At 42.2% G+C, this 21,589-nt stretch overlaps 1 protein-coding gene across 4 annotated transcripts in view; it reads right to left on the minus strand.

The window, feature by feature from the left end:
- tnika (TRAF2 and NCK interacting kinase a) overlaps positions 1 to 20,249 on the minus strand; it is a 47,714-nt gene extending 27,465 nt beyond the window's left edge. For 2 of the 4 annotated variants that reach the window (XR_003297401.1, XM_026339048.1), the window contains exons 1-2: positions 19,838 to 19,894; positions 10,512 to 10,577 (exon numbers count right to left, since the gene is read on the minus strand). Coding sequence is in view for 3 of the 4 variants with exons in the window: in XM_026339048.1 (XP_026194833.1) it covers positions 10,512 to 10,577; positions 19,838 to 19,894 (123 nt within the window). In the remaining variant the exon portion in view is untranslated. Of the gene's footprint in view, positions 1 to 10,511; positions 10,578 to 19,837 lie in introns of all 4 variants that reach the window. The other 2 variants (XM_026339049.1, XM_026339047.1) reach the window with 2 other exon arrangements.
- Between the last annotated feature and the right edge of the window lie 1,340 nt (positions 20,250 to 21,589).

Raw genomic sequence — 21,589 nt, forward strand, 5'->3', positions numbered from 1 at the left:
AGATTGAACAGGGATTTCTCATTAGGATCAGACTGCCCCAGTTCCACAAGCACAAGGCCTGGCTTTGTTGGAAACCAACAAAGGAATTACAGCCACTTTTAAACCAGAAACTCTCTCTCTCTCACACACACACACACACAGACACACACATACACATTCAAAATGATTTAATTCCTTAACTCAGATGGAAGAACTATTGCAAACACCCACACATGTGCACACAGAGACATGGAGAGGGACAAAGTGAAGATGATTGAGGGAGTTTGAGGGTGACCAAGAGAGCGCATGTGATTGTGTCAAATAGATATTAGACATGGATATCATCGCGAGCTGGATAAAGATTCATTAACCCAAGCCACCTGACAACATCTGTCCTGGCACAGTAATGTCATTGAACCTTATTAAATGGCCAGGTGTGAAAGAGGCAACACAAAGGAATTAGCTCTGACTGTTGTGTGATCTTCATCCTGTGCTTCTTTGACCTCTCCCTGTTCATTTCAAGTATTTTTTAAAGCAGTTACCAGGTTAATATGTATTGTGTAAAATAACAATTATAGTGAAATCCTTCAGGATGAAAAAAATGCCTTTGTCTAATCTGAAGTCCTTTTATTCCACAAAGGTATAAAGATGGTGTCTAGTTTCTCATTATTTTTTATCGACTCTTCTAAAAAAGGAAATAAACATCTTTCCAAAAATCTTGAAATATTCCCTAAAATGAAGAATAAGCCAAAGCACTGATAATGAAAACTCATGAAAAAAAGATTTCTCACATTACTGGAACTATTTTGTCATCCTTCCTTCTCTCTTTCGAGCAGGGATGACCCACTCTCTCCCATTCAGAATGAGGAGCCTGTTCATCCCTTCCTCCACTCATTTGTTGACTGCTTTGCCTCTCTGACCTAAATCTGTAGTTTCTCTCTCTCTCTCACACGCACACACTCACACTTTCTCTCTCTCTCTTATCCCTCTGATTCGTTCTCTCATTATCTAAACCTCTTACCTTCTCACAATCTCCTCTTTATGCCTTTCATTATTTCTCACTTACACCCTCTAAATGTCTCACTTACTTTTCCTCTCCCCTTTTCCCTGTTTCCTCTCTCATGCTTCACAGCTCAGACTAGCAGCCTGTGAAAAGTGGGTCCTACATGGACATGACTGAGCTGAACACTAATGCCAACAAAACAGCATTCAGCTTTGAGCTCAACAAGAAAATATGACACAAATCACAGACTCCCTGCAACCCTTTCACTTTGCCTCTGCTAATGCATCTAGCGCCTTCTGCAAACCACAATGCACTGATGTGGGCCTGAGTGTCTCCAGAAGGAAAAACAAACACAACATATTGTATGCTTCTGCACATAAATGCTTTTGTCCAACACTTCCCAGATGTCCTTATACTGAGCACACTGGGCACAAACCTTAATCATCAAAGGGATATATTTTAAACGAGGTCTACAATTTATCATTACGTTTCCAGTCCTTCATTTTGTATTTCTTTATTCTTGTAAAAGTATTTTGACCGAATACATTTATCACTCACACACCTACCCACAAGGACCTGTGATGTCACCGAGCCAGGTGTGTTTGAGTGATAACAGACCAAACCGGCTATGTTTGTTCCGCTTGGATAGTTGCGCTGTGATGGAGACAGCAAACTGATACCAAAATGATCTCCAATCAGCCTTCAGGTGGCCCCATCGTGGAGGATTCATTACTTAGCACCATCCCTGCAGGTTAGTGTTTCGTAAACTACTGTATGGGTCAGGAATACAAAATGGATTGCTGGGCTTCATGCTCCATGCTTCAACCCAACAAGAGTATGCTTTCATAAACATATTTCATCAAAACGTGTATGTATATTGAGATGTATGTGCTGTCATTTTTAACTTTTGAATATGAAATATACACACTATCATTCAATCAACGCCTTTTTAGCATGTTTCATTTTTGCTGCCATTGCTTGCTGATGAAAATGATCCTCCTCTAATTCAGACAACTGCACATTAGGTTGTATATAAATTAAACCTAAATTCAGAGCCATCAGTCTGATAGCATGGACAGCATCTCTTTTACCATCTCATAGGTCCCTTTTCCGTGAGCAGTCTGAGGGAGGTGTCAAACTGACACGTAGTGCACCTAATGCAGTAATTATCTGCAACACATAATTGTGATTAATTGTACCTGCCAAGTGACACTAAAACGCCCATGACACACATAGAGCCTTAGGAAAAACTTACGCAGAGTTCCTGGTATGAAGGTTGACTAAGCATGTGTCTTGTCTTGTCTTGGTGATGAGTTTGTTTCTGTTGAATTTTCTTTTACTAATTTTCTTGCTGCTATATGAAGCTGAATGTTGAGGGGAACTAATGCATACACACGAGTGCTGCAGGCTGCAGAGGGAAGCATCTCTTAATCACTGGTTCAGCCTCAGTTACACAAGACCAATCTGCTAACCACTGCCTCAAAACAACCTGCAGGTACATCTCATGATAGCCAGAGCATCAGCATGTGTGTGTGTGTGTGTGAGAGTAAGAAAGAGAAAGAGAAGCGTCTACAGCCTGTGTGTACTTTGTTTGTTGTGTATGCAACCATGCCCTTGCCAAGTCAATTACACAGACCCCCCCTTGGACACATTTACTATGCAGGACACTTCCTGTTGTAGCCTAGCAACAGTCTTGGCTGGCCAGAGTACACTGGGCACACAAGAGAGAGGTGACAGGGAATAAGAAACTATTGTTCTTACATAGGAAGTGTGTTACTGAGAATCAGAGGTGGGGTGAGAAAAGGAAGGAGGGAAAGCGTCAGAGGAGGAAGACGGGAATGAGAAACGAGGAAGTGGATACGCAGAGGACTAGTTCACTGGGAGAGCTGAATGTCACAGCACATCTGTCCTCAGTGTGTGGCCAAGCTGCAAGGTCAGGAGAAACCATCGGTTTACTGTTCCAGTGCCTCTCACTTGATGTTTTAGCCTAACTTTTACTTTAACCACATTTTAAAACACCTACACCAACAGTTCTACACGTTTTGGGCAATTAACTAAAAATCTCATTACTTGGGTCCTATTTCCAACAGCCTACCATAATTAAGATTGATTTGCTTCTTTCCAAGGGGTCATTGGTTTTTGTTAATTTCACTATGACTATAATCCACCTCACAGAGATTTGAAGTTTAGCTATAATGTTCATCATGTCAGAGTGACATAGGCCTTTAACCTTACATGTGTTTGAGATAGTGGCAATGCAAAATAAAAAGGGTAAAACAATCAAGTTGTTCTGCATTGTGAGTCAGTGCCCTGTCATCTGCATTAGTATACAGGACGATAAACATGCATGCAAAAGTATATGAATGGACAGACACTCCCTTACTATGAATAGATGGCCAGATTGTGTTGCCAACTCTAAGTAAAAAGGAAATAGGTCACACCATAATCCTAATCTGTGCAGTCACGGTAATCCACACAGACACACACAGACATCAAGCAAGAATTGACTGAATGTCATCAAAGCCTGTTCTCCTGGCACAGGGCCTGTCAGCATGGTAATGGCATCATATGGGAGCAGGCTATGTGATGTGCCCCCGGGCTTTCACTCTCTACAAGTCTTTGAGAGCGAGTGCCCACTGCTGTCACCCACCAAAGTGTAGTTCACATATGTTGGGCTTGTAGGATTTCAGACAACCAGTTTTTCAGTCTTACCCTGGTCTCAATACCCACTGGTTTAAGTTTTTACACTTCCCAGCACAGTGCCAGCATGCTCAGCAGCAGGCGCAGGAGCAGCGGTGCATTTTTAAGGCTAGTTTCGGCTAACAAACGTTACAAACAGAGATCTGCTCGAAGGAGCCCGAAGAAATGAGGGAGCCATACACCCAGACACACCTCATTGCAGTTCAAACACCTGCAATCATTCTGCATTCGCACGTGCTCACACACCAACGCACACGCACGCATGCACACAGTGTTGTGGAATCAGTGAGCCAGTAAATAAAAGTGACAAAGGCCTCCATTCCAATCTACTACTGCACTGCCCAGGAAATATAGAAGCACCCCGAGGCTGCTCTCGCACTCACACATGTGAAAGGAACAGAGGAGAGAGACCAACTGAGGCAGGAGGAGATTTAAAAGGAGAGAAGCGAAGATGAGAACGTATACAAGCAGAGAGTTTGTGGGAGAAGAAGGTTGTAAAAAAAGACTGGTGGAGGAGAGGAAAGAAAGAAAGATGAAAGCAATGATCTGTAGACTAGACCAGAGGGTTTTTATTGACGGTTGGGGGAGAGGATGAGGTGGTTGCAGCAATGAGAAGCATGCTTTTGCAACAGACACTCAGCTACCGCTGCTTCGACTTTGACTGAACCTGTGTTATCGGCTAAAGCCTATTGAAACAATAATCTATCAGCAGTCTGAAATATAGCCACTCATTAACCTGCATGCTCACAGTATAACAAGCTAATTAACAAGCCACTGGACAGGCAAATGTATGAGAAACAGACTAATCTGGGGTCAGGGAGAGGATTTGGCGCAGTGCTAAATAATCACAAACGCAGGCACACAAAATGGTTTTAAATTAGAGACACAGGCAAATACATAAATCTGTCACTCGCAGTGGAGGTGTGAGGGTGCTTGAAAACAAAACTCCATTTACAATACCCTTACAAGCCCAGTTTACTGAATAAAAAAGAGCTAAAGGAACAGGGTTCATGCACAAACTGGTTATGTTATAGTCATACACATATGGGAACGATTGTAGCACCACTGCATTCTGTGCTTGAAACCAGTAGACCACAGCAGCAGCTGACAGACGGTTCATGCTACACTGGGAACAGTAACTTTCTTAATGTAAAGCCTGCGGTTACACCCCCGCAAACAGGACGACCGTTTGCGAGATGAACATGTGTGTGCAAAGTTTATTTAAGATACACATGAGCGCTGACGCAAATATACTGAAAAACAAACTCATTACTCGTATGAACACATAATATATTAACATTTGGCCTAAAGTTGCTGACATTGATCTAAACAGCTCTGTGCTAAAATAGTTATCATCACCAAGTGTCTCTCACTCATTACACAGGTTAACTCCCTAATGAACTGAAAGCTGTTGAAGCACCCACTCGCCACTTATGTCTCATTTTAAATCCAACTTTAGAATCTCAATGTCATGACTGAATGAAACTAAATGTCCCACGTTCATTTCAACATCTGCAGAACAAGCAGACGTACAAGAGGCGGAAGAGAGCCAGAGAGTGGGCACGAGCGAGGGAACTCTGTAGAGGAGGAGGAGGAGGGTTGCTGCGAAGAAGCAAAGCGGCAGGTTCAGCACATCGGCATCACGCTCCAGCGGCTGTGGAGGTCAAACAAACAGCCGAGCTGATTTACTGTACTGACTGGAGGTGAGAGTGGGACATGCAGAAACAGAGAAAGAAAGAGCTGAGCGAGGACACAGAGAAGGACGGAAAAGACGAATAGAAGAAGATGTTCGGATGAAGGAGAGACGGGTTAAAGGTTGTGGAAAATACATTAGTCAAAGACCTGAGAGGACAGTTAGAATAAAGAATAACAGAGAGAGCCTGTCTTGGTATAGGTTATTGATTTAACTATTGATCAGAAGAAATTCCCTCTTTGGGGAAAAGCCTTTGCTAAATACATGTAGTTATTTAAAGTGCACATTATCAATTAAAGAGTGTGGGATGCGACTGGGAAACAGACAGCACAGAGAGAATGAGAAAGGAAAACATGGTAAGAAAGAGTGAGCGATTGTTATTGATGTCAAGCACGGCTAATTGACCCTGGTGTGGGTGGTAGGAGTGCATTGTGGGTAAGTGGGGCATGTGGCCTTGGGGAAGACAGAGAGAGGATGTAGGCTAATGAACACACTGCCAGGTGTGAATGTGTGTGTTTCACCGCACATGGATGTGACTACAGCCATCCACAGAAGTCATTCATAAGGACTCCAGGGACTGAAGAGTGTGTGTGTGTGTGTGTGTGTGTGTGCGAGCGTGTGTGTTTACAGCGATAGAGAGGCGCAGTGACGCAGCGTCAAACTGTAAACAACTGTAGCAATGCCTCTAGACCATGTACACATGTCACGGCAACAGTCCAATACACACCCACGCAGATATACACAAACTGTAACTGAGCGCTAAAGCCCGAGACAATCCCAGCTGAGATGTTCTGACATCACCCCCATTAACACTAATGCTACCATATAGTAGACTCCATTCTTCATCATTCCTCATTCATTTACATATGTACTGATACAGCAACTCTGACTATCCCCTGTACTGTGTATTTTAAAGGGGAAATAAACGAGATAAATACAGAATGGCAGTACACAAACTGTAGCTAAGTGCAATGCAAGGTCCCATTAAAGAACATTGCAACTGTAAATAAAACATATTCTGAGCGTATGGAATTAACTGGACTAGTTTTTATAAACAGGAGAAATCAGGATCAAACACACCAACAGGGACAAGATGATGTGAGATAAAGATATAGGAGTGATTGTGAAATGTAATTAAAGCTCTAAGATTCTAGTTTCCCACAGTAACATAATTATCAGTTTTTGTCTTGTGGCGTGTGGACTCAGGTATTAAAAGGCAAGTCACCGCAGAGATGTTCTTTCAAACTGTTGTTCATACACACACATGTCCAAACACAGACACAGACAAAAGTATTAAATGGAAACATTTAAACCACACAGCTGCCTTTGCAGTGTTGCTGTCACAGTCGGTGACCATAAAAGCCCACACAGCCCAGGTACCAAAGCGCTGATATGTGTGTATCAGAGTGACTGGTGCATATTTTAAAGTGTGTTTGGAGCACTTTGCATGAGGAGGAGCAGAGTGGCTATGTTCTGTCATCAGGGAGAAAAAGATTGGTCGCCTCCTTGCCTTTCCTTTCTCCTGCTGCATGGAGACAGCAGAGTCATGGAGAGAAAGTGTGTGTGTGTGTGTGTGTGTGTGTGTGTGTGTGTGTGTGTGTGTGTGTGTACACACACACGCTCTCACTCGCGCTCCCGAACCCACACAAACACCAAAAATGTTTTCTCGCTGCCAAAAATGAGGAGAAAGTCAAAGGGATAATGGTCTGCACGCATCACTGTTCACGTGTTTATGGGTGTGAATGTGTGCGTCTGTGTTCATGTAACCACAATATGATTAGTTGCCCTCTCAACTTGTGCTCACATCTATCAAGGAGAAAAATGAGTTCTCATGTGGGAATGACGAGGAGCTGTGATTAATCAATTAGCCAATCAATAAGTCTGTCCCCCCGTCCTCCCTGTTCCCGCCTCCACTGTGTCACTGTGTGAGGCAAAGAGCACTTCCTCAGTTCGGAGTACTGCAAATCCCATAAGTACCATCAAATATTCACATGCATTACAACGAATAAGAGAAGGAGGAGGCAGCAGAGAAACAGAAGCATGATAAAATAAAATAAAATAAAATAAAAAGGAAGCTAGCAGAGGAAGGAGGGAGAGTGTTGGCAAGATGAGAGTTGAGGAGAGAAGTGTGGTAAAATAAAGGGAGGAAATACCGATTAGGGAGCAATGAAGGGGCAGATGATGAGAAAGAGAGTGACAACAGTGAGTGAGAGAGGCAGGGAAAGAGAGCTAAAGAAGGAAACGGAGAGCGAGTGGAAGATGGAGAGGAAGGGAAGTGGAGAGAGAATGTGTTTAATTATTCAGCATTACCCATGTTCTTTATTTATGGCCCTTTTAGAGCAGCCAGTAGAAGCTATATATACACATACTGTAGGCACAGGCTGCTCCCTTAAGTACAGCTCACCAGGGAAGTTTCATCCCAAAAAACAGGGCAAACAAGAAGAATAACTTGATTATATATTGATAAGAGAAAGAGAAGGTTAATAAAAAGTGAAGTGGATGGATAGGAGGGAAAAAAAGGAAACAGAGCCATCAGATGAGAATACGATGAGAAAACGAGACAGAGGAAGCTTTTTTTTTTACTGACAGAGAAGCTGCAACAAAAAACAACTTTTTTTTTTATTTACTTTTCTTAATTGTAGTGAGGTTTTATGAGCTCATGGGAGAAAAAGAGAGAAGGATGGAGAGAGAGAGGAAAGAGCAGTAAGGAGCAGATCTGTATCATTTAACTAGATGGGCTACAGGAATTGTTGATAAACCTGTTATCTCTTCCTCCCAGACACACAGAACTGCAGCTTTATGTCACATTACTGCTCCTCTATCACTAATAACATAAAACACTGTGATGACCATTACAATCACACATACAAATAATGCAATAATCACATCACCTGCTCTAGAAATGTTGCTGAGTTTATCCTTGTGTGTTTATCGCATTTTTCACTTCTACCAAAAGGTGTACTAAAATTTGAGGAACCCCAAAGCCTACATTATTTGCAATAATTTTAAATATTTGCAATCATAAATATATAGATATTAAATACTGATTCTCAGTTGTTTTAAACTGCAGCAGCTACGACCGCTGTAAAATAATATCTGGACACAACCTGTCAACTTGCAGGTTATGATCACAGAAACATCAGAGCATAACTGGCCCCTGGCCACTGAGCAAATGGGATTTTTCTTTGAATCATAGTAAGAAGTAAAGTCATGTTTATAGCCTACCTGACTCTAATCTTTACATCTGAGCTAAAATTCTCACTCCACCTGTGTTCACTCCACAGCACACTGACAAGGATTCATTGATCCTGACTGGGGATGCTACAGTCCAAAGCTACAGGTATATACAGCAAGGTACTCTTACGTGTTATTTGTCTCAGAGGGAGCCATTATAGTTTGCTAATGCCCACAAGGCTGAAGGTCAATTTATCATCTCAGTGACTCACCTGTTCACAAGAAGTTGATCTTCTTCAGGCAGCTTGCCTGTGAAGTCTGTTGCATGAGGAATTTAAAATAGATGGCCTTTATGCTCAAGTGACTCTGCTCTTCATCTGTATGTATGAGTCCAATCTTTTTTTCAGTTTACATCTGTATCTATTTCCCAGCACTAGAGGAGCAATTTTAAAACTAAACACTAGAAAGCATCTTTGTGGCAGCATCTTTTCTGTCTTTTGTACTGCATGACTTTGCATGCAGATGGCATATTGAAAATGCCATTACAACTAACTATAGATCGATATTAAACCATAAAATTGTTTGTTTTCTCCAAACAGCAGGCCAAAATCCAGGGTATGGTATTTGATGCATCATAAACAGTTACAACCAAACAGCTGGAACTAGAAAATGTTCTGCAACATAATTTATTATTAAAATAGTTGCAGCTCTGATGATGATGATCTGATGATGTCCCCTTTTTACTTATGAAGTCTTGAATGTGTACAGTATTTTAAAAAACAAATAGACTAACACTGTGCCATCTAACAACAGATAAAACTTCATTATGGATTCAACTGAGTATTCCACACTGTGTAACACCCAATTGTAAACCAGTGTGGATCAGCTGTATGAGCTACAGACCCAACAGGCCAGCGTTGTTGCCATAGGCATTTCGTGGCTCAGTAATGTATATGGACAGACCGGCTGAATGTCAGCCAGTAAATGAGCCATGACTTTCACCAAGACAGCATAGTCAGCAATAAATGGATACACATAACTCTGCTGTTCTCCGTTGCTTTTTGTGTTTCTTCTTTCCCTTCCGTCCCTTACACACATGCACGCACTGTGCACACACGTGAGGATGTCAGATTTCTTCTAGCAGTGTGCAAAGCCATGTCTGACCTCTGCCTGACTTTTCATCTGGCCCAATCTCCATCACCACCTGCCCTTGACTTGCTCCATGAGACACCGTGCCTCACAACACATACAGAATACATGCACAGGGGCCTTCACATGTCCATACTGTCACATACAAAAGAAACACATGTTAGTTTCAGCTAGAGGTGTGCCACGTGCTGCAGAATGATAGAATAAGGCAGAAAAAAAAACAGGAAAAAGGAAGGCCCAGGAATGGCATGCAATAAAAAGAGGAAGTTCAGACAGTGACATGGACATAGAGATAGTGCTTTAATGACACCAGGAAACACCTGAGCCCAGCTGACAGCAGAAACCTCAAACCACAGTGATGTCACAAGATCAGACCAAGCACAGGCACTTCCTGTGTCCCAAAGAAACACTTACCCTTAAGATACTTTGTCTTAAAAGAGAAAATGCACAAAACCCTTGCATTGGTATAGAAGCAAATGAAAATACAATAGAGGGGAAGAACAGAAGAAAAGAATAAAGGGAGTGATAACAAAATCTCCTAAAAGCACTTTAATGCACACTAGATCCTGCTGCTCCTCGCTGCATTTAAGTCTCTTTTACATTCGCTCCATTTATCTCAAACTGCTTTTATCTCCTGTCTTCTTGGTTTCCTTCAGTCACAGTGCACACATCTTTTTTTTTTTTTTTAAACCATGTAGGCTGGAATAAGGAACAGAAATGGAGAGCTTGGAGAGTATAAGAGTGGGTAAGATATGGGAGCAAACTATCAGGATGACAGACTAATGTGTATTGCAGGCTGTGCAAGTAGCTTACCTTGTACACCTGCCCGTAGGTGCCATTTCCAACCAGCTCAACCAACTCAAAGATGCCAGAAGGATCCTGGAAAAGCAGAAGAAAGACATAGATTATTAGGATAAATAGGAATAACAGGCACACGATCATGCTCCCCTCACTTTTCTAACACAAATGTGACTTTTTTATTTTATTTTGGTAAACTAAAGATGATTACTGTCACATGTGTGCAGGAAACCAAGTGAAGGAGAATGTGACAACATTAGTGACTTATTATTTAGTGTCTTCTACATTGGGTCAAAAGTATATATTGTTATTATAATGTAATTTCTGCAATACATGCAAAATAAATGACATTCACTATCCTACAATGCTAACAGACCTGTTAAACATCAGCATGTTTACAGTGTCCTACTAAAGGGACATTGTGCCTATCTTTCATATCTTAAACTGATCGTACTAGTGTCTATATTGCAGTGAACACTTGGAGTTGCACCTCTACCCAGGCACTGCTGATGTCTTCCTCCACTAACTCTGTTTGCGTTGACACATTGATATGAAACCAAAAAGCGCTGGATTGTTTTAGGCTTGTGTCCAGACTAGCTAATAATTTAAGCCCACAGTCGGCTGCCAACACAGAATTCAATGCATCTCTGAAATGGAGCAGCTCGAACAGAGGATAAAACCCACTGACCTCTGTGCACACACAACAGACACACACACACACACACCTCCCCCTTCCTCTCTGCCGCGTGTTGCTACGGCATTCCAACAATAGCTGGTATTCACTCTCTCCAGCTTTCTCTCTCTCTTTCAAACTGCTTCTGTTCTCCAACCAGGCGAAGTCTTTCTACTGTATGTTTCTCCCACTCTTTCACCTTTACAGTCTCTCGTTCTGATCTGTTCTTTGTTCCTAACAGAGTCCAGGATAGGTTCAGCCCCAGAAACTTCTGTTTTAACTAGTTTAGTAAATGTTACACACCATTACTTATATTGTTTCAGTGTTAACTTGTCATCTTTATGCCTCATTCTTTCATTTAGGGCTGTCTGCAGCTACTCTTGAGCCTGTATTTACTCAAGACTGTGTCTATTATCTATCTATACTGTAAAGGTAGGGCTGTCTGTTTGATTCCCATTGACTATGACACTGAACCCCAAGTTGCTTCCAGTTGGTCTGGTCCACACCTTGTACGGCAGCTCTGTCATCTGTGTATGTATGAACTTTATAACACTGTAAATTAATATATAAGAGCAGATTATTTACCATAATCTTGAACTTCAGCTAAAAATAAGCCAAACATCCAAAGCAATATGTCATTTATTATTTCCATTTCTCCTTTGATAATTCACCATAATATTATCTGTAAACCAAACCAAAAAAAGGAACCACGGAAAGAAATCATCATTGAGTCATAGAAAATGTCTAATTTTAAGCTGGGGGCTTATTTCATTGCTGATTTACAGGAACAAACTGTGCAATTGCATAGCACTGGGACAGACATGTAATACAACATCATACCCCCCTTGTCTTACAGACGATTCCCCTCTCAATAAAACATGTTTTTATTTCCATTCTGAAAAACCACACATGCACTCTATTTCCATCACCATCTCTCTTTTCTAACCTCGTCACTTCTCTCTCCTATGTCTTTCGTTCACAGTTGGTCCTTTCTATCTGTGTCTTTGTTGCGCTCTCGTTCTCATTTTCTGCACTTCTCTTTCATACCATGCACCAGTTTTTTGTTGAACTGCAGCTACAGTATTTTTTTGCAGCTATTGTTCACAGATCTATATGTGTTGTCACACTCAGAGAGGAAATTAATTAATAGAGAAAACACACAAAATGCATTTGGAAGTTAGATTATAATAACGTCTATAAGCTCAAGATGTTAGCATTTTAACACTATAGCTTTGAAAACTTTCTCACTTTCTTCTCTTCCCATTTCGTCTTCCTCTCTTTCCCCAGTTTCTCTCTCCATCCCTCTCTCACTTTGCCTCCCTCGCTCTGTCTGTGTATGTTTGTTTCTGCGAGTCTCAGCAGGCCTGTCAACCTGTCAGCTGTTTCTGAGGACAGGGCCTTGTGCTTTTCTTGCTCTCTCCTTCCTTTTCCTGTCGTTTTTTCACCCCTCTTTCTCTGTTGTGAGCTGCAGACACACACGCGCTCTTTCCCTCACATACAAACACACACACACACACATAAATGCAAACGAACTCATGCTCTCGCGCTCTGTCTCAAGTACATCCTCCCGCTGTCTCGCTCGCTCACACTTTCATAACCACACATCCACATGCTCTGCCAAAAGTACACTCCTACACAAGGGCTAGTGTTCAAATGTTCTAACGAGTATGAGTGGGCACAAAATGAAGAGTGTGTGTCTAACTAAACGCATGTGTACGTGCGGAAGAGAGGGTTGGAGAGAGACTGCGATCCGCTTTTCAACAGTGCAGACAGCAGCATTCTGCAAGTGGTGCAACTGTCTGCTCTCAGGCCTTCAGCTTATGGAGGTAGATTTTTCTCTCCTCTCACCTCCTTTTTCTTTCTCAAAGTGTTTGCGTGTGTTTGGCAGCTGTGTGAATTAACTCTCAGAGCTGCACACAATCTTCTGACAGTTACTCCCGGGACACATCTAAGGCTGGACTCTCTTCATCTTCCTGCTTTTACACAACAAGAAACACTCAGATAAATAAAACCCATGCACGCACAGGAACGTGATGTAAATACGTATCCGCACAGAACGCACAAGCACTGGAAGACATGCGATACAGGCGCGCATGTGGAGCTCTCTCACACACACAGAATACAGAATGAGCGCCGTGGCTGGAGAAACAGAGCGTTTTAGTGCTCCAGTTCATACGTGTCCTCGGGCTTGCTGATAAAAATACAGCACGATATCATTCATATTTTATAGGCCACTCGCAGAATGAGCTCTCAGCATGCACCAGGCTCTGTCAGTGCATCTGCATGTGTGTCTACGAGTGTCCTCGTGACTGTGTGTTTGTAGTTTAGAAATCCCTATGACACAAGCAACTTTGTCTCCTTCCTTTTCTCCTTTTGTGTTTCTGCTGCATTGTCACATGATTGCCACATGACCTCAGTGGTGGCCGATGAATCACGATGTGATGCGTCTGCATGAAGCTGCTGAATAACGGTAACAGAAAACACAGCTTGTAAAACAATATTGAAAGTGCTGAGAAAAGTAAGAATAAAGATAAACTAATAGACGTGATAAAAAAACACAGCCACATGGCATTTCTTCCTAGATATTTTACAAAGAGGTTTTACTTCAAATCTCATGACAGTGCAGATTTTTGCTTTGTTCATCAGCTTTTGAAATTCACAGCTGACAAGAGAACTAGAGGACAGGTCATTTTCCAAACCCACAAAGAAACATTATTTCCTTTAACTTCTGTGAGAACATTTTTAAAGAAATGTTTGATCTCCAAGGCTCTGCACTACATTCTCCAGACAGGACATATTGGTCCACGAGCAGGCCAGGCCATTAGAAATAATAGGATTTAGAGTGCAGGGCTGCAGTTCTTTACAACATGTGTGACTTTTACTGTTGGCCACCAACTCACCAAAAGCAAATTCTAGTTAAAACCAGAAAATAATAAATGGTTCAACTGACCATAATGCATAAGTATCTCCTATTAGAATTACATTAAATAACACCTCCCCATTAGGGATCATAAGAAATTCCTGAGTTGAAACAAATACAGCATGTGTGTCATGCGGTGGTAAAAGACTTTCAGTCTATATCAGAGTGCCTTGAAATTCTCGAAATTGAGGACTAAAAAAAATGCGGCTGATTGAGGAAGCGGAACAATTAATGTGATTAATTATTAATCACTTGCCAAGTTCTGAGAAACACTTGAGATTATCTGGCACCTTCTAAGTGTACCTTCAGTGTAGTTAGTGTGGTTCTTGTTTGCTTGCTTGTCTCTGGCTGACACTCACATTTCTGATTAAATGCAAGTACTTCTCTGTGTTGGTACTGTGTGAGTGTATGCCAGTGCCACCTCTCTTACATTTTCCCAGCTGACTCTTTAGAATTAAGTGCTTCCACTGGAGAAGTGACACTTAAACGCTGAGTAAACACAGTGGTACCTTTTGACCATTGAATGGATCGACCTAACTCGCTTTCACTTTATAGTTTTACAACAGTTCTGTGTAAATCTTATCATATCATATCATATCATACCTGTCATATCAGTTCATATGAAACTTCAACAGAACAACAGAAATGTAACTGAAAAAACAACACGACATCTATATGCCTATCACATCTATTGTGATTTCCTTTATCATTTCAGACCATCTACGTATTTAACTCACACACACCCACATAAATAAACATCTTGACAGCTTCAGCTTATGTGGATTAGGAGGAAATAAAATGTACAACAAAAAGAGAGGAGGCGTGAGCACGTTTCTCTGAGTAACAGTGGAAAAAGTGAATATTAGTCTTCCACTGAAAGAAGAAAATGAATCAGTGCACATGTGGTAGAGCTAATCTGTGCATACAAACAGCGGCACAAATTACTGAAGATAAGATGTGATCTCAAAACAAAATGCACTCATTACAAACACAAAAGAACAAAGTAGTTTGTTCTTTATGCTGATGAAAATAACATTTGTGGCCTATTTCACACACACACACACACACACACACAATGTACAGTCAACCACTTGACTGACTAGACAGGAAGTAGGTCAGCTGGCTCTGACGAGATGTGGAGGGGGGGTGGGTATTTATGATAGTGGCAGCAGTGGGGTGATGGGGGATTGTGTTTTTGTATCTGTGTGTATCAGGTGGTGGGAGGGGCTTGCGCTTGTACTCAGCTGTTCTTAAGTGCAGTGACCATCAAACACACACAAACACACATGCACAGTCAGAACTGAGTGGGAAGTAAAGTGGAGAGAGAAGTGGCTTTTCATACTTGCTGCTTCTGTATTTTTCCCAGTTTCTCTGTCTCCTTTGCTTCTTTTCTTATGCCTTGTCGGGTCTTTGTGACATTTGCTGGTGTTGTGCATCAACCCTAGCAGCACCTATGTGGATGCAGCATGTTTCACTTGAGTGGGAAAGGCCAGAGAATCAAGCCCAGTAGATGCCAGCACTGTTTCCCATCTTGACATGACTCACAATGACAGCCAAAGAGGCAGCAGAGGTCAAAACGCTGCGGTTTTTACACAGGCAGTGATTTTTAAGTAAAGCGATACCCAGACGTGCACACGCAGGCAGGTCAGAGGCGTCAGAAGCACGGGTTCATCCATTCAGCTGACGAGAGCAACAGATGGTAAACCAGCAGGAAGCATAGCCACAGCACCACACACACACATAAGCAACACACACACTAGCAGTAGACGAATGTGCTGTGCAGGGACTCAGGTGTGAGATCTGTGATGAAAGATAAGCAGCTGAGGATGACGGGATGGTGACATGGTCAGAGAAAGAGAGAGAGAAGGACACAGGAGGACAGCGCAGGATTGATGGATGCAGAGAGAAACAGGACATGAAGATGAATGGAGCATAGGGAGACTTAGTGGGACAATGAGAGACAGAAAGAGCAGAAAGAGAAGAAGAAAGTGACAGAGACTGAGCTTGGGGTAAAGGTGGCGATGTGACCAGTGACTAAAGTAGTCCAAGGAAAAAGACTCGTCTCCAGATCTCCTCCCTCTCTCTCTACATCCACATTCCTCAGCCTCTCACCATGAACGCCATAGTAACGGGGCCACAGCAGTGCCCAAGGCTTACACAGAGCTTATTCATGAATAGTCTATATACTGTATGGCAGTCTGTCGCTGAGAAATGCCCCTCTCCCTCCCACCCTCTTTTCCACTCTGCCTGCTTGCTTCTAGTTGACCTATTTCCCCCCAAGTCAGTGATGGAGCCACATTAGGTCTTTAATTGTCTCCTTTTTGCTGCACAAACACTAAGATTTACAAGTTAGCTCTGTTTAAACAACAATATGAGGTTGGATTCAGTGTCATTTTTGCAATTAATGACTCAGTAAAGGGTTGATTTCTCTTCTAAACATAATGGCAGGTTTTGCTAGGAAGATGTTTCCAGCAGAAAACATCAGTAGTTTGTTAGTGAGCGTATGATTCCTGTGCAGACGGAGAGCTGCACTCTTTGATTTCTAAATGATTTCTTGGAAATGCAGGGCTTGGAAAGGGCTCTATAACTTAAATTCCAATAGATCAAATTTTGACTTGTTTTAAAGACAGTTAAATATGCACTGAAACATAAGCACGCACAAGCACGCACTCTCTAACTCATTTACTTTCCTTTCCTTTCGCAGTCTGATACAAAGTGTACACTCACACTTGAGCTGAAGTGCTTGAAGGAACCGTGTGCATGTAAACAAGTCCATAGTAGGAACGGAATCCCTTCGTTGTATCTGAACCACATGGTGCACGGCAGGAACGCCAAAGGAAGATGGAGTGAAACAACAGCGAGAGAATAGCAAGCACAAATGTAGAAGGAAAATTGAATGATGAGGGGGATGGATGGAGAGATGACAGAAAAAGGTGTCAGATAACAAGTTGGCAGAGATGGATGGAAGGCGAGAGGCGAGGAACCGATGGGCTCATTAGTGTCGCAGAACAAACGCTGCGGCGCGGCTCGTTTTCGGCGAGCTGTAAATCTGTGATTAAGAGTTGACTCCTGTTAATGAACTGTACATGTCTGGGTGAGATGTACTGGGAATTAGGCTACCACAGCATCTTCTAGTAAAAACAAGTGGTGGTGATCTGTGCTCTTAGGTGTAAGTGGTTTTATAAGAGGCAGCCACAGCCCCAGCATGACTCCTATCATCCTCTTAGGGTCTCTAATTCAATCCATCTCACTTCCCTGTACTTCACCTTCGGTGCACACTAACTGCACTCACCCTGGCGCTATCTGGAGCACAGGAACTTCAGAATAGACATACAGAAGTCCTACGCAAACTAGCAACCAGGGTGGGCTCCCAAAGGATTTTCCCATGTTTTTATTAACCCTCACATATTTGGACACTATAATAAGCTGATTCAATTTAACATTGAACTAAATGGAGAGTTAATATTCAATATAAAATGAACACACTTTATAAATGAAAACGCTCTGAAAGGTTTTTACAGCTGACATGGCTAATGTTCGAGTTGTAATTACATGTGGCTTCAACTCTGAGTGTAATATTAGATTAGATATACAGTCGCCTGACAATAAATTAATAAACACAATTTTATATTCAATGATGTCATTTATGGTGCAGAATTGCCTGAAGTTTGCTGGTTGCATCTGCTCAAGTATGAGGCTTTGATTGTTTTCTGGCTTTTACACCAGTGGAAATTAGGTTTTCATGCCTGGCTGATCGGTCGTTTGGAGAGATGTTGTTGAATGTTGTGTACATTCAGTGATTGATTCATGAATCAGAAGCATCATCATCCAGTTACTTGATTATAGAAATATCTGTTAACTGCAGCTCAACTGTTAGACAAACAGTTAAAAGTGTGTGTGTGTGTGTGTGTGTGTGTGTGTAGGGGAGGTCTGGACATGTTGAGGGACTTATCTTTCTTTCTTCAAGACTTCTTTGGTAACCTGTATTTACCTAGAGATTTTACGCTGTCACACAGAACATTTCCCAGGAAGGTGGGAGCATGTTCCAGAAAAGTCTTAATCCATCCTTAATAATTGAGCTTTAAGGCTTAAAACATCATCTATTCGCTTGTTCCAACTTTTTTCACAAGTATGTGATGTTGAGGCTGAGTGACACGTTCACAACCCCTAAACCAACAAATTATTCCAACGAATTCTCTTTTTGCTCATAAGCACTAACTCTGCACATATAAAGTATTTACAGTGTGTAAGAGACGTGTCAGATGATCACATTTGATCAGACTGTTGAAATAAACTTACATCTGTATGACCATACATTGTAAAAGCAAACGTGAACATGTGTGTGCGACTGTAACTGTCACTAGGTCACAGTGAGAGATACGTGTGATATTGCATGTAAAAGACAAAGGCGTGCAAGGACTGAATTCCTGATACTTTCCTCCTCTTCCTCATTCCTATTCATGTCTCCTCTGTCTCATTCTTCCTCATCTCCTCTTAGCCTTAATGTTCTCTTTCCATCTCCAATTCAGCTTTCTTCATTGATGAAAACACACTAGGTGATAAGTGCTTAAAAGCCACATTTGTTGTGGACACTTCATGCAGACAGGGCCGGGAGGTGGGCAGAGAGGAGTAATGCTGAGAGACAGAACGGCTGGCAGATAGACGGGGAGGTGCATTCTGTTAGTCAGACAGACGAGATGCTTGAAAAACAGGCCGTAAAACTGATAGAAAAAGGAGGAACAGCATGAGGGTAGATGGATGAGCAGTTAGTGAGTGAAGCAGGAACAGTGAGAAGCAAACAAGCGTGAAGTGAAACAGGTTAAGACAGGTAAGGATGTAAGAATGGTGATGCGGGCACAATCAAGCAGACGAGGAGGCAGGTACCCACAGACTGGCAGACAACAACTGCATCGTGTTTGTTTGTGATTAGTTTGGGTTATCAGAGCAGCGAACATGAATTTGAACTGAAAACCGTTTCCTCGTGTGCAGTATCTGTTGTTGGTGCGCGGCTGACTATTCGTCAGACAGACACCCACACATTAACAACACACAAACCATGCCCAGCGAAGCGAAAACACATCCACGCATACACACAAGAACGCATTAGTGTGTGCGACTGTGCGTGTGTTTTGATTTTACATCACACACCGAATGTACAAAATAACTGACTATAATAGGATGCAACACTGAAGCTCTGATGAGAGTAGGGTTACAGTGATTACAGGTATGTTGGTGCTCCCTCTCTATCTCTGTCACATACCCACACACACAGGCACACAGACATACCAACACACACACACACACACATACACGCAGCATCAAAACAGCAATTGTGAAAATGAATTGAGGCTGATTTGTCTAAATTATACTGGGTGGGTGAAAACAGGTATACAAACACACCTCTGCAGCTACAGCATCCCACCACCAAGCATCCTGTCACTGACTTGGATGGAGATGAGGCTTCAGGTACACTTGGCAGCTGTCATGTTATTTAAAGTCTAAATATAAATGGATCTATACTTTGACACATTGTGGCCTGGCTGCTCGTCTCCCACACATCCGCCTGCCTCTTGCAGCTTCCCCCCCCCCTGCTCTCCTGCCGGTTGCTATTCAGGGAACGCTGTCAGGTGCAAGAAGGAGAAGCGCGCCCACGACGCGCGCACACACGCACGCACACACACAGTTTGTTCCAGATGAAGCCACGTTTTTTGTTTTGTTTTTTTTTTTAAAAAGGCCACATCTTCTTACCCTCAAAGCGGACAGGTCGATTTCGTCCAGACTCCGAGCTGGAGAGTCACTCGCCATGATGGAGCTCACAAATAGCTGCTCTCAAGTGCCCGAAAGGGGGCCTGTCGCTGTCACGACTGTGTGGTCTTCTGTGGTGTGCTCAGTCTCTACCGTCTCCCCTCACTCCTCTACACAGTGATGTCTCGGGCGACCTACTAAATAACAACAGTCCCCTGTTCGGGCAGCAGCGGAACGTGCCTCGGTCCCGGGAGCGCAGCGCAGAGCTAGAGCGCAAACGCGCGGAAGGGAAGCGAGAGCGCCGCGAACATCTCTACATCCAGGTCCGTGTCTGCGGGATGGAGACGATACAGAGGAAGGTGAAACGCTGTGCAGAGTGATTCGCTGTTAGTGCTTGTCTTGGAGCCGCTGATGTGACAGCTAGTGAATATACAGAGGCAGGGCGGAGCGGGCACCTCCTGCCTCAGCAAACCACGCCTGGTCCTGGGCGGAGTTTGCTCAGCCAGCAGGGAGTCCCAAAGTTTGTTTGTTTTTTGTTTTTTTCTTTCCAACCATCCTGATATTTGGGCTGCATAGCTGCACTATTTAATAATTTTCATTCAGGACATGGAACTGTATTTACTTATTTCATTAAATGTTTTAATGTTTTTGTTTCACTGGTGTGTTTTTTAGGTTTTTATTGCTAAAGACTAAAGAAGAAATTAAAACAGAATATGGTTTTGGAACTTGTTATGGCCTAAACATTTTAGATTTATAGACTATATATCAAAAGTTCAGTCGCATTAAAAAAAGGTTGTTTTTGTGGAGTATGTGCACTTTTATACAAATTTTACAGCACATACCTAGTACTTAAAATATTAATAGTAAATACATTGGAATGGTACTTCTACTTTCTTTTTGTTAATACATGTATGTTAAGTTTGTGTATTTCTCCCACCAGTGTCCACTCAAGCTGCCAGTGATTTATTTGGTATTTGCACACTGTAAAACTTGTGCTAGTGACAACGTGACAGGTGATTGTCTCCATTGCATAATCACATAAATAGCTGTAATATTTCTTTTCCTCCTTTCCTCATGCCTTCAAAGGTGAAAAACACTTCAAACTGAGAGACACAATGAGCGCACAAGTTTTATAAAAGGTGCTTGCATGTTAGATTCTTCTGTCGTCTTGAACCAAATCAAAATCTTCAGTCTTGGAGATAAAACTAAATCATACTAGCAACATCTTTGCAAAGAAAACAATCGGGCTCTGTTGCCTCCAGGCCACAAGACAATTTGACATGTGGTTAAGCACCTCTAATCTCAGGTGTGAGCAGTCTTCCACAGAATTTCTCCTTTAACTTCCTCCTTTATGCGGTTCTATTTGTGTTTCTCAAGAATTCCCTGTGAGCTTTGTGTTGCAACTTGCTTATGTTTAATAACTGTCACCTCAAAACTCCTGTGGAAGAGTGGAGCATTGATAGAATGACTATTCCTTTTCAAATAATACAAAAGTTATTTACAGCACAGAAAAAAATCCTCGTGTTGTAACATTTCTGGTTGTTATGTTATGTAACAACTGGGACTGACTTTGTATAGGATCATTGCCACTGATGTCTTGCTGTATTTCATAAGAAACTGCTTTCATTCAACTCTACAGGAAGTTAATAATGAATACTTTATTGATCCCCTTGGGGAAATTCGAGGACCATTTGAGGCAAGCAATTAGTATTTCCACTGAAACTTGTGGTGAAATCTGTAGACCTATAGTAAGAT

Source organism: Anabas testudineus, chromosome 22, assembly GCF_900324465.2.
Source record: "Anabas testudineus chromosome 22, fAnaTes1.2, whole genome shotgun sequence".
Classification (NCBI taxonomy): domain Eukaryota; kingdom Metazoa; phylum Chordata; class Actinopteri; order Anabantiformes; family Anabantidae; genus Anabas; species Anabas testudineus.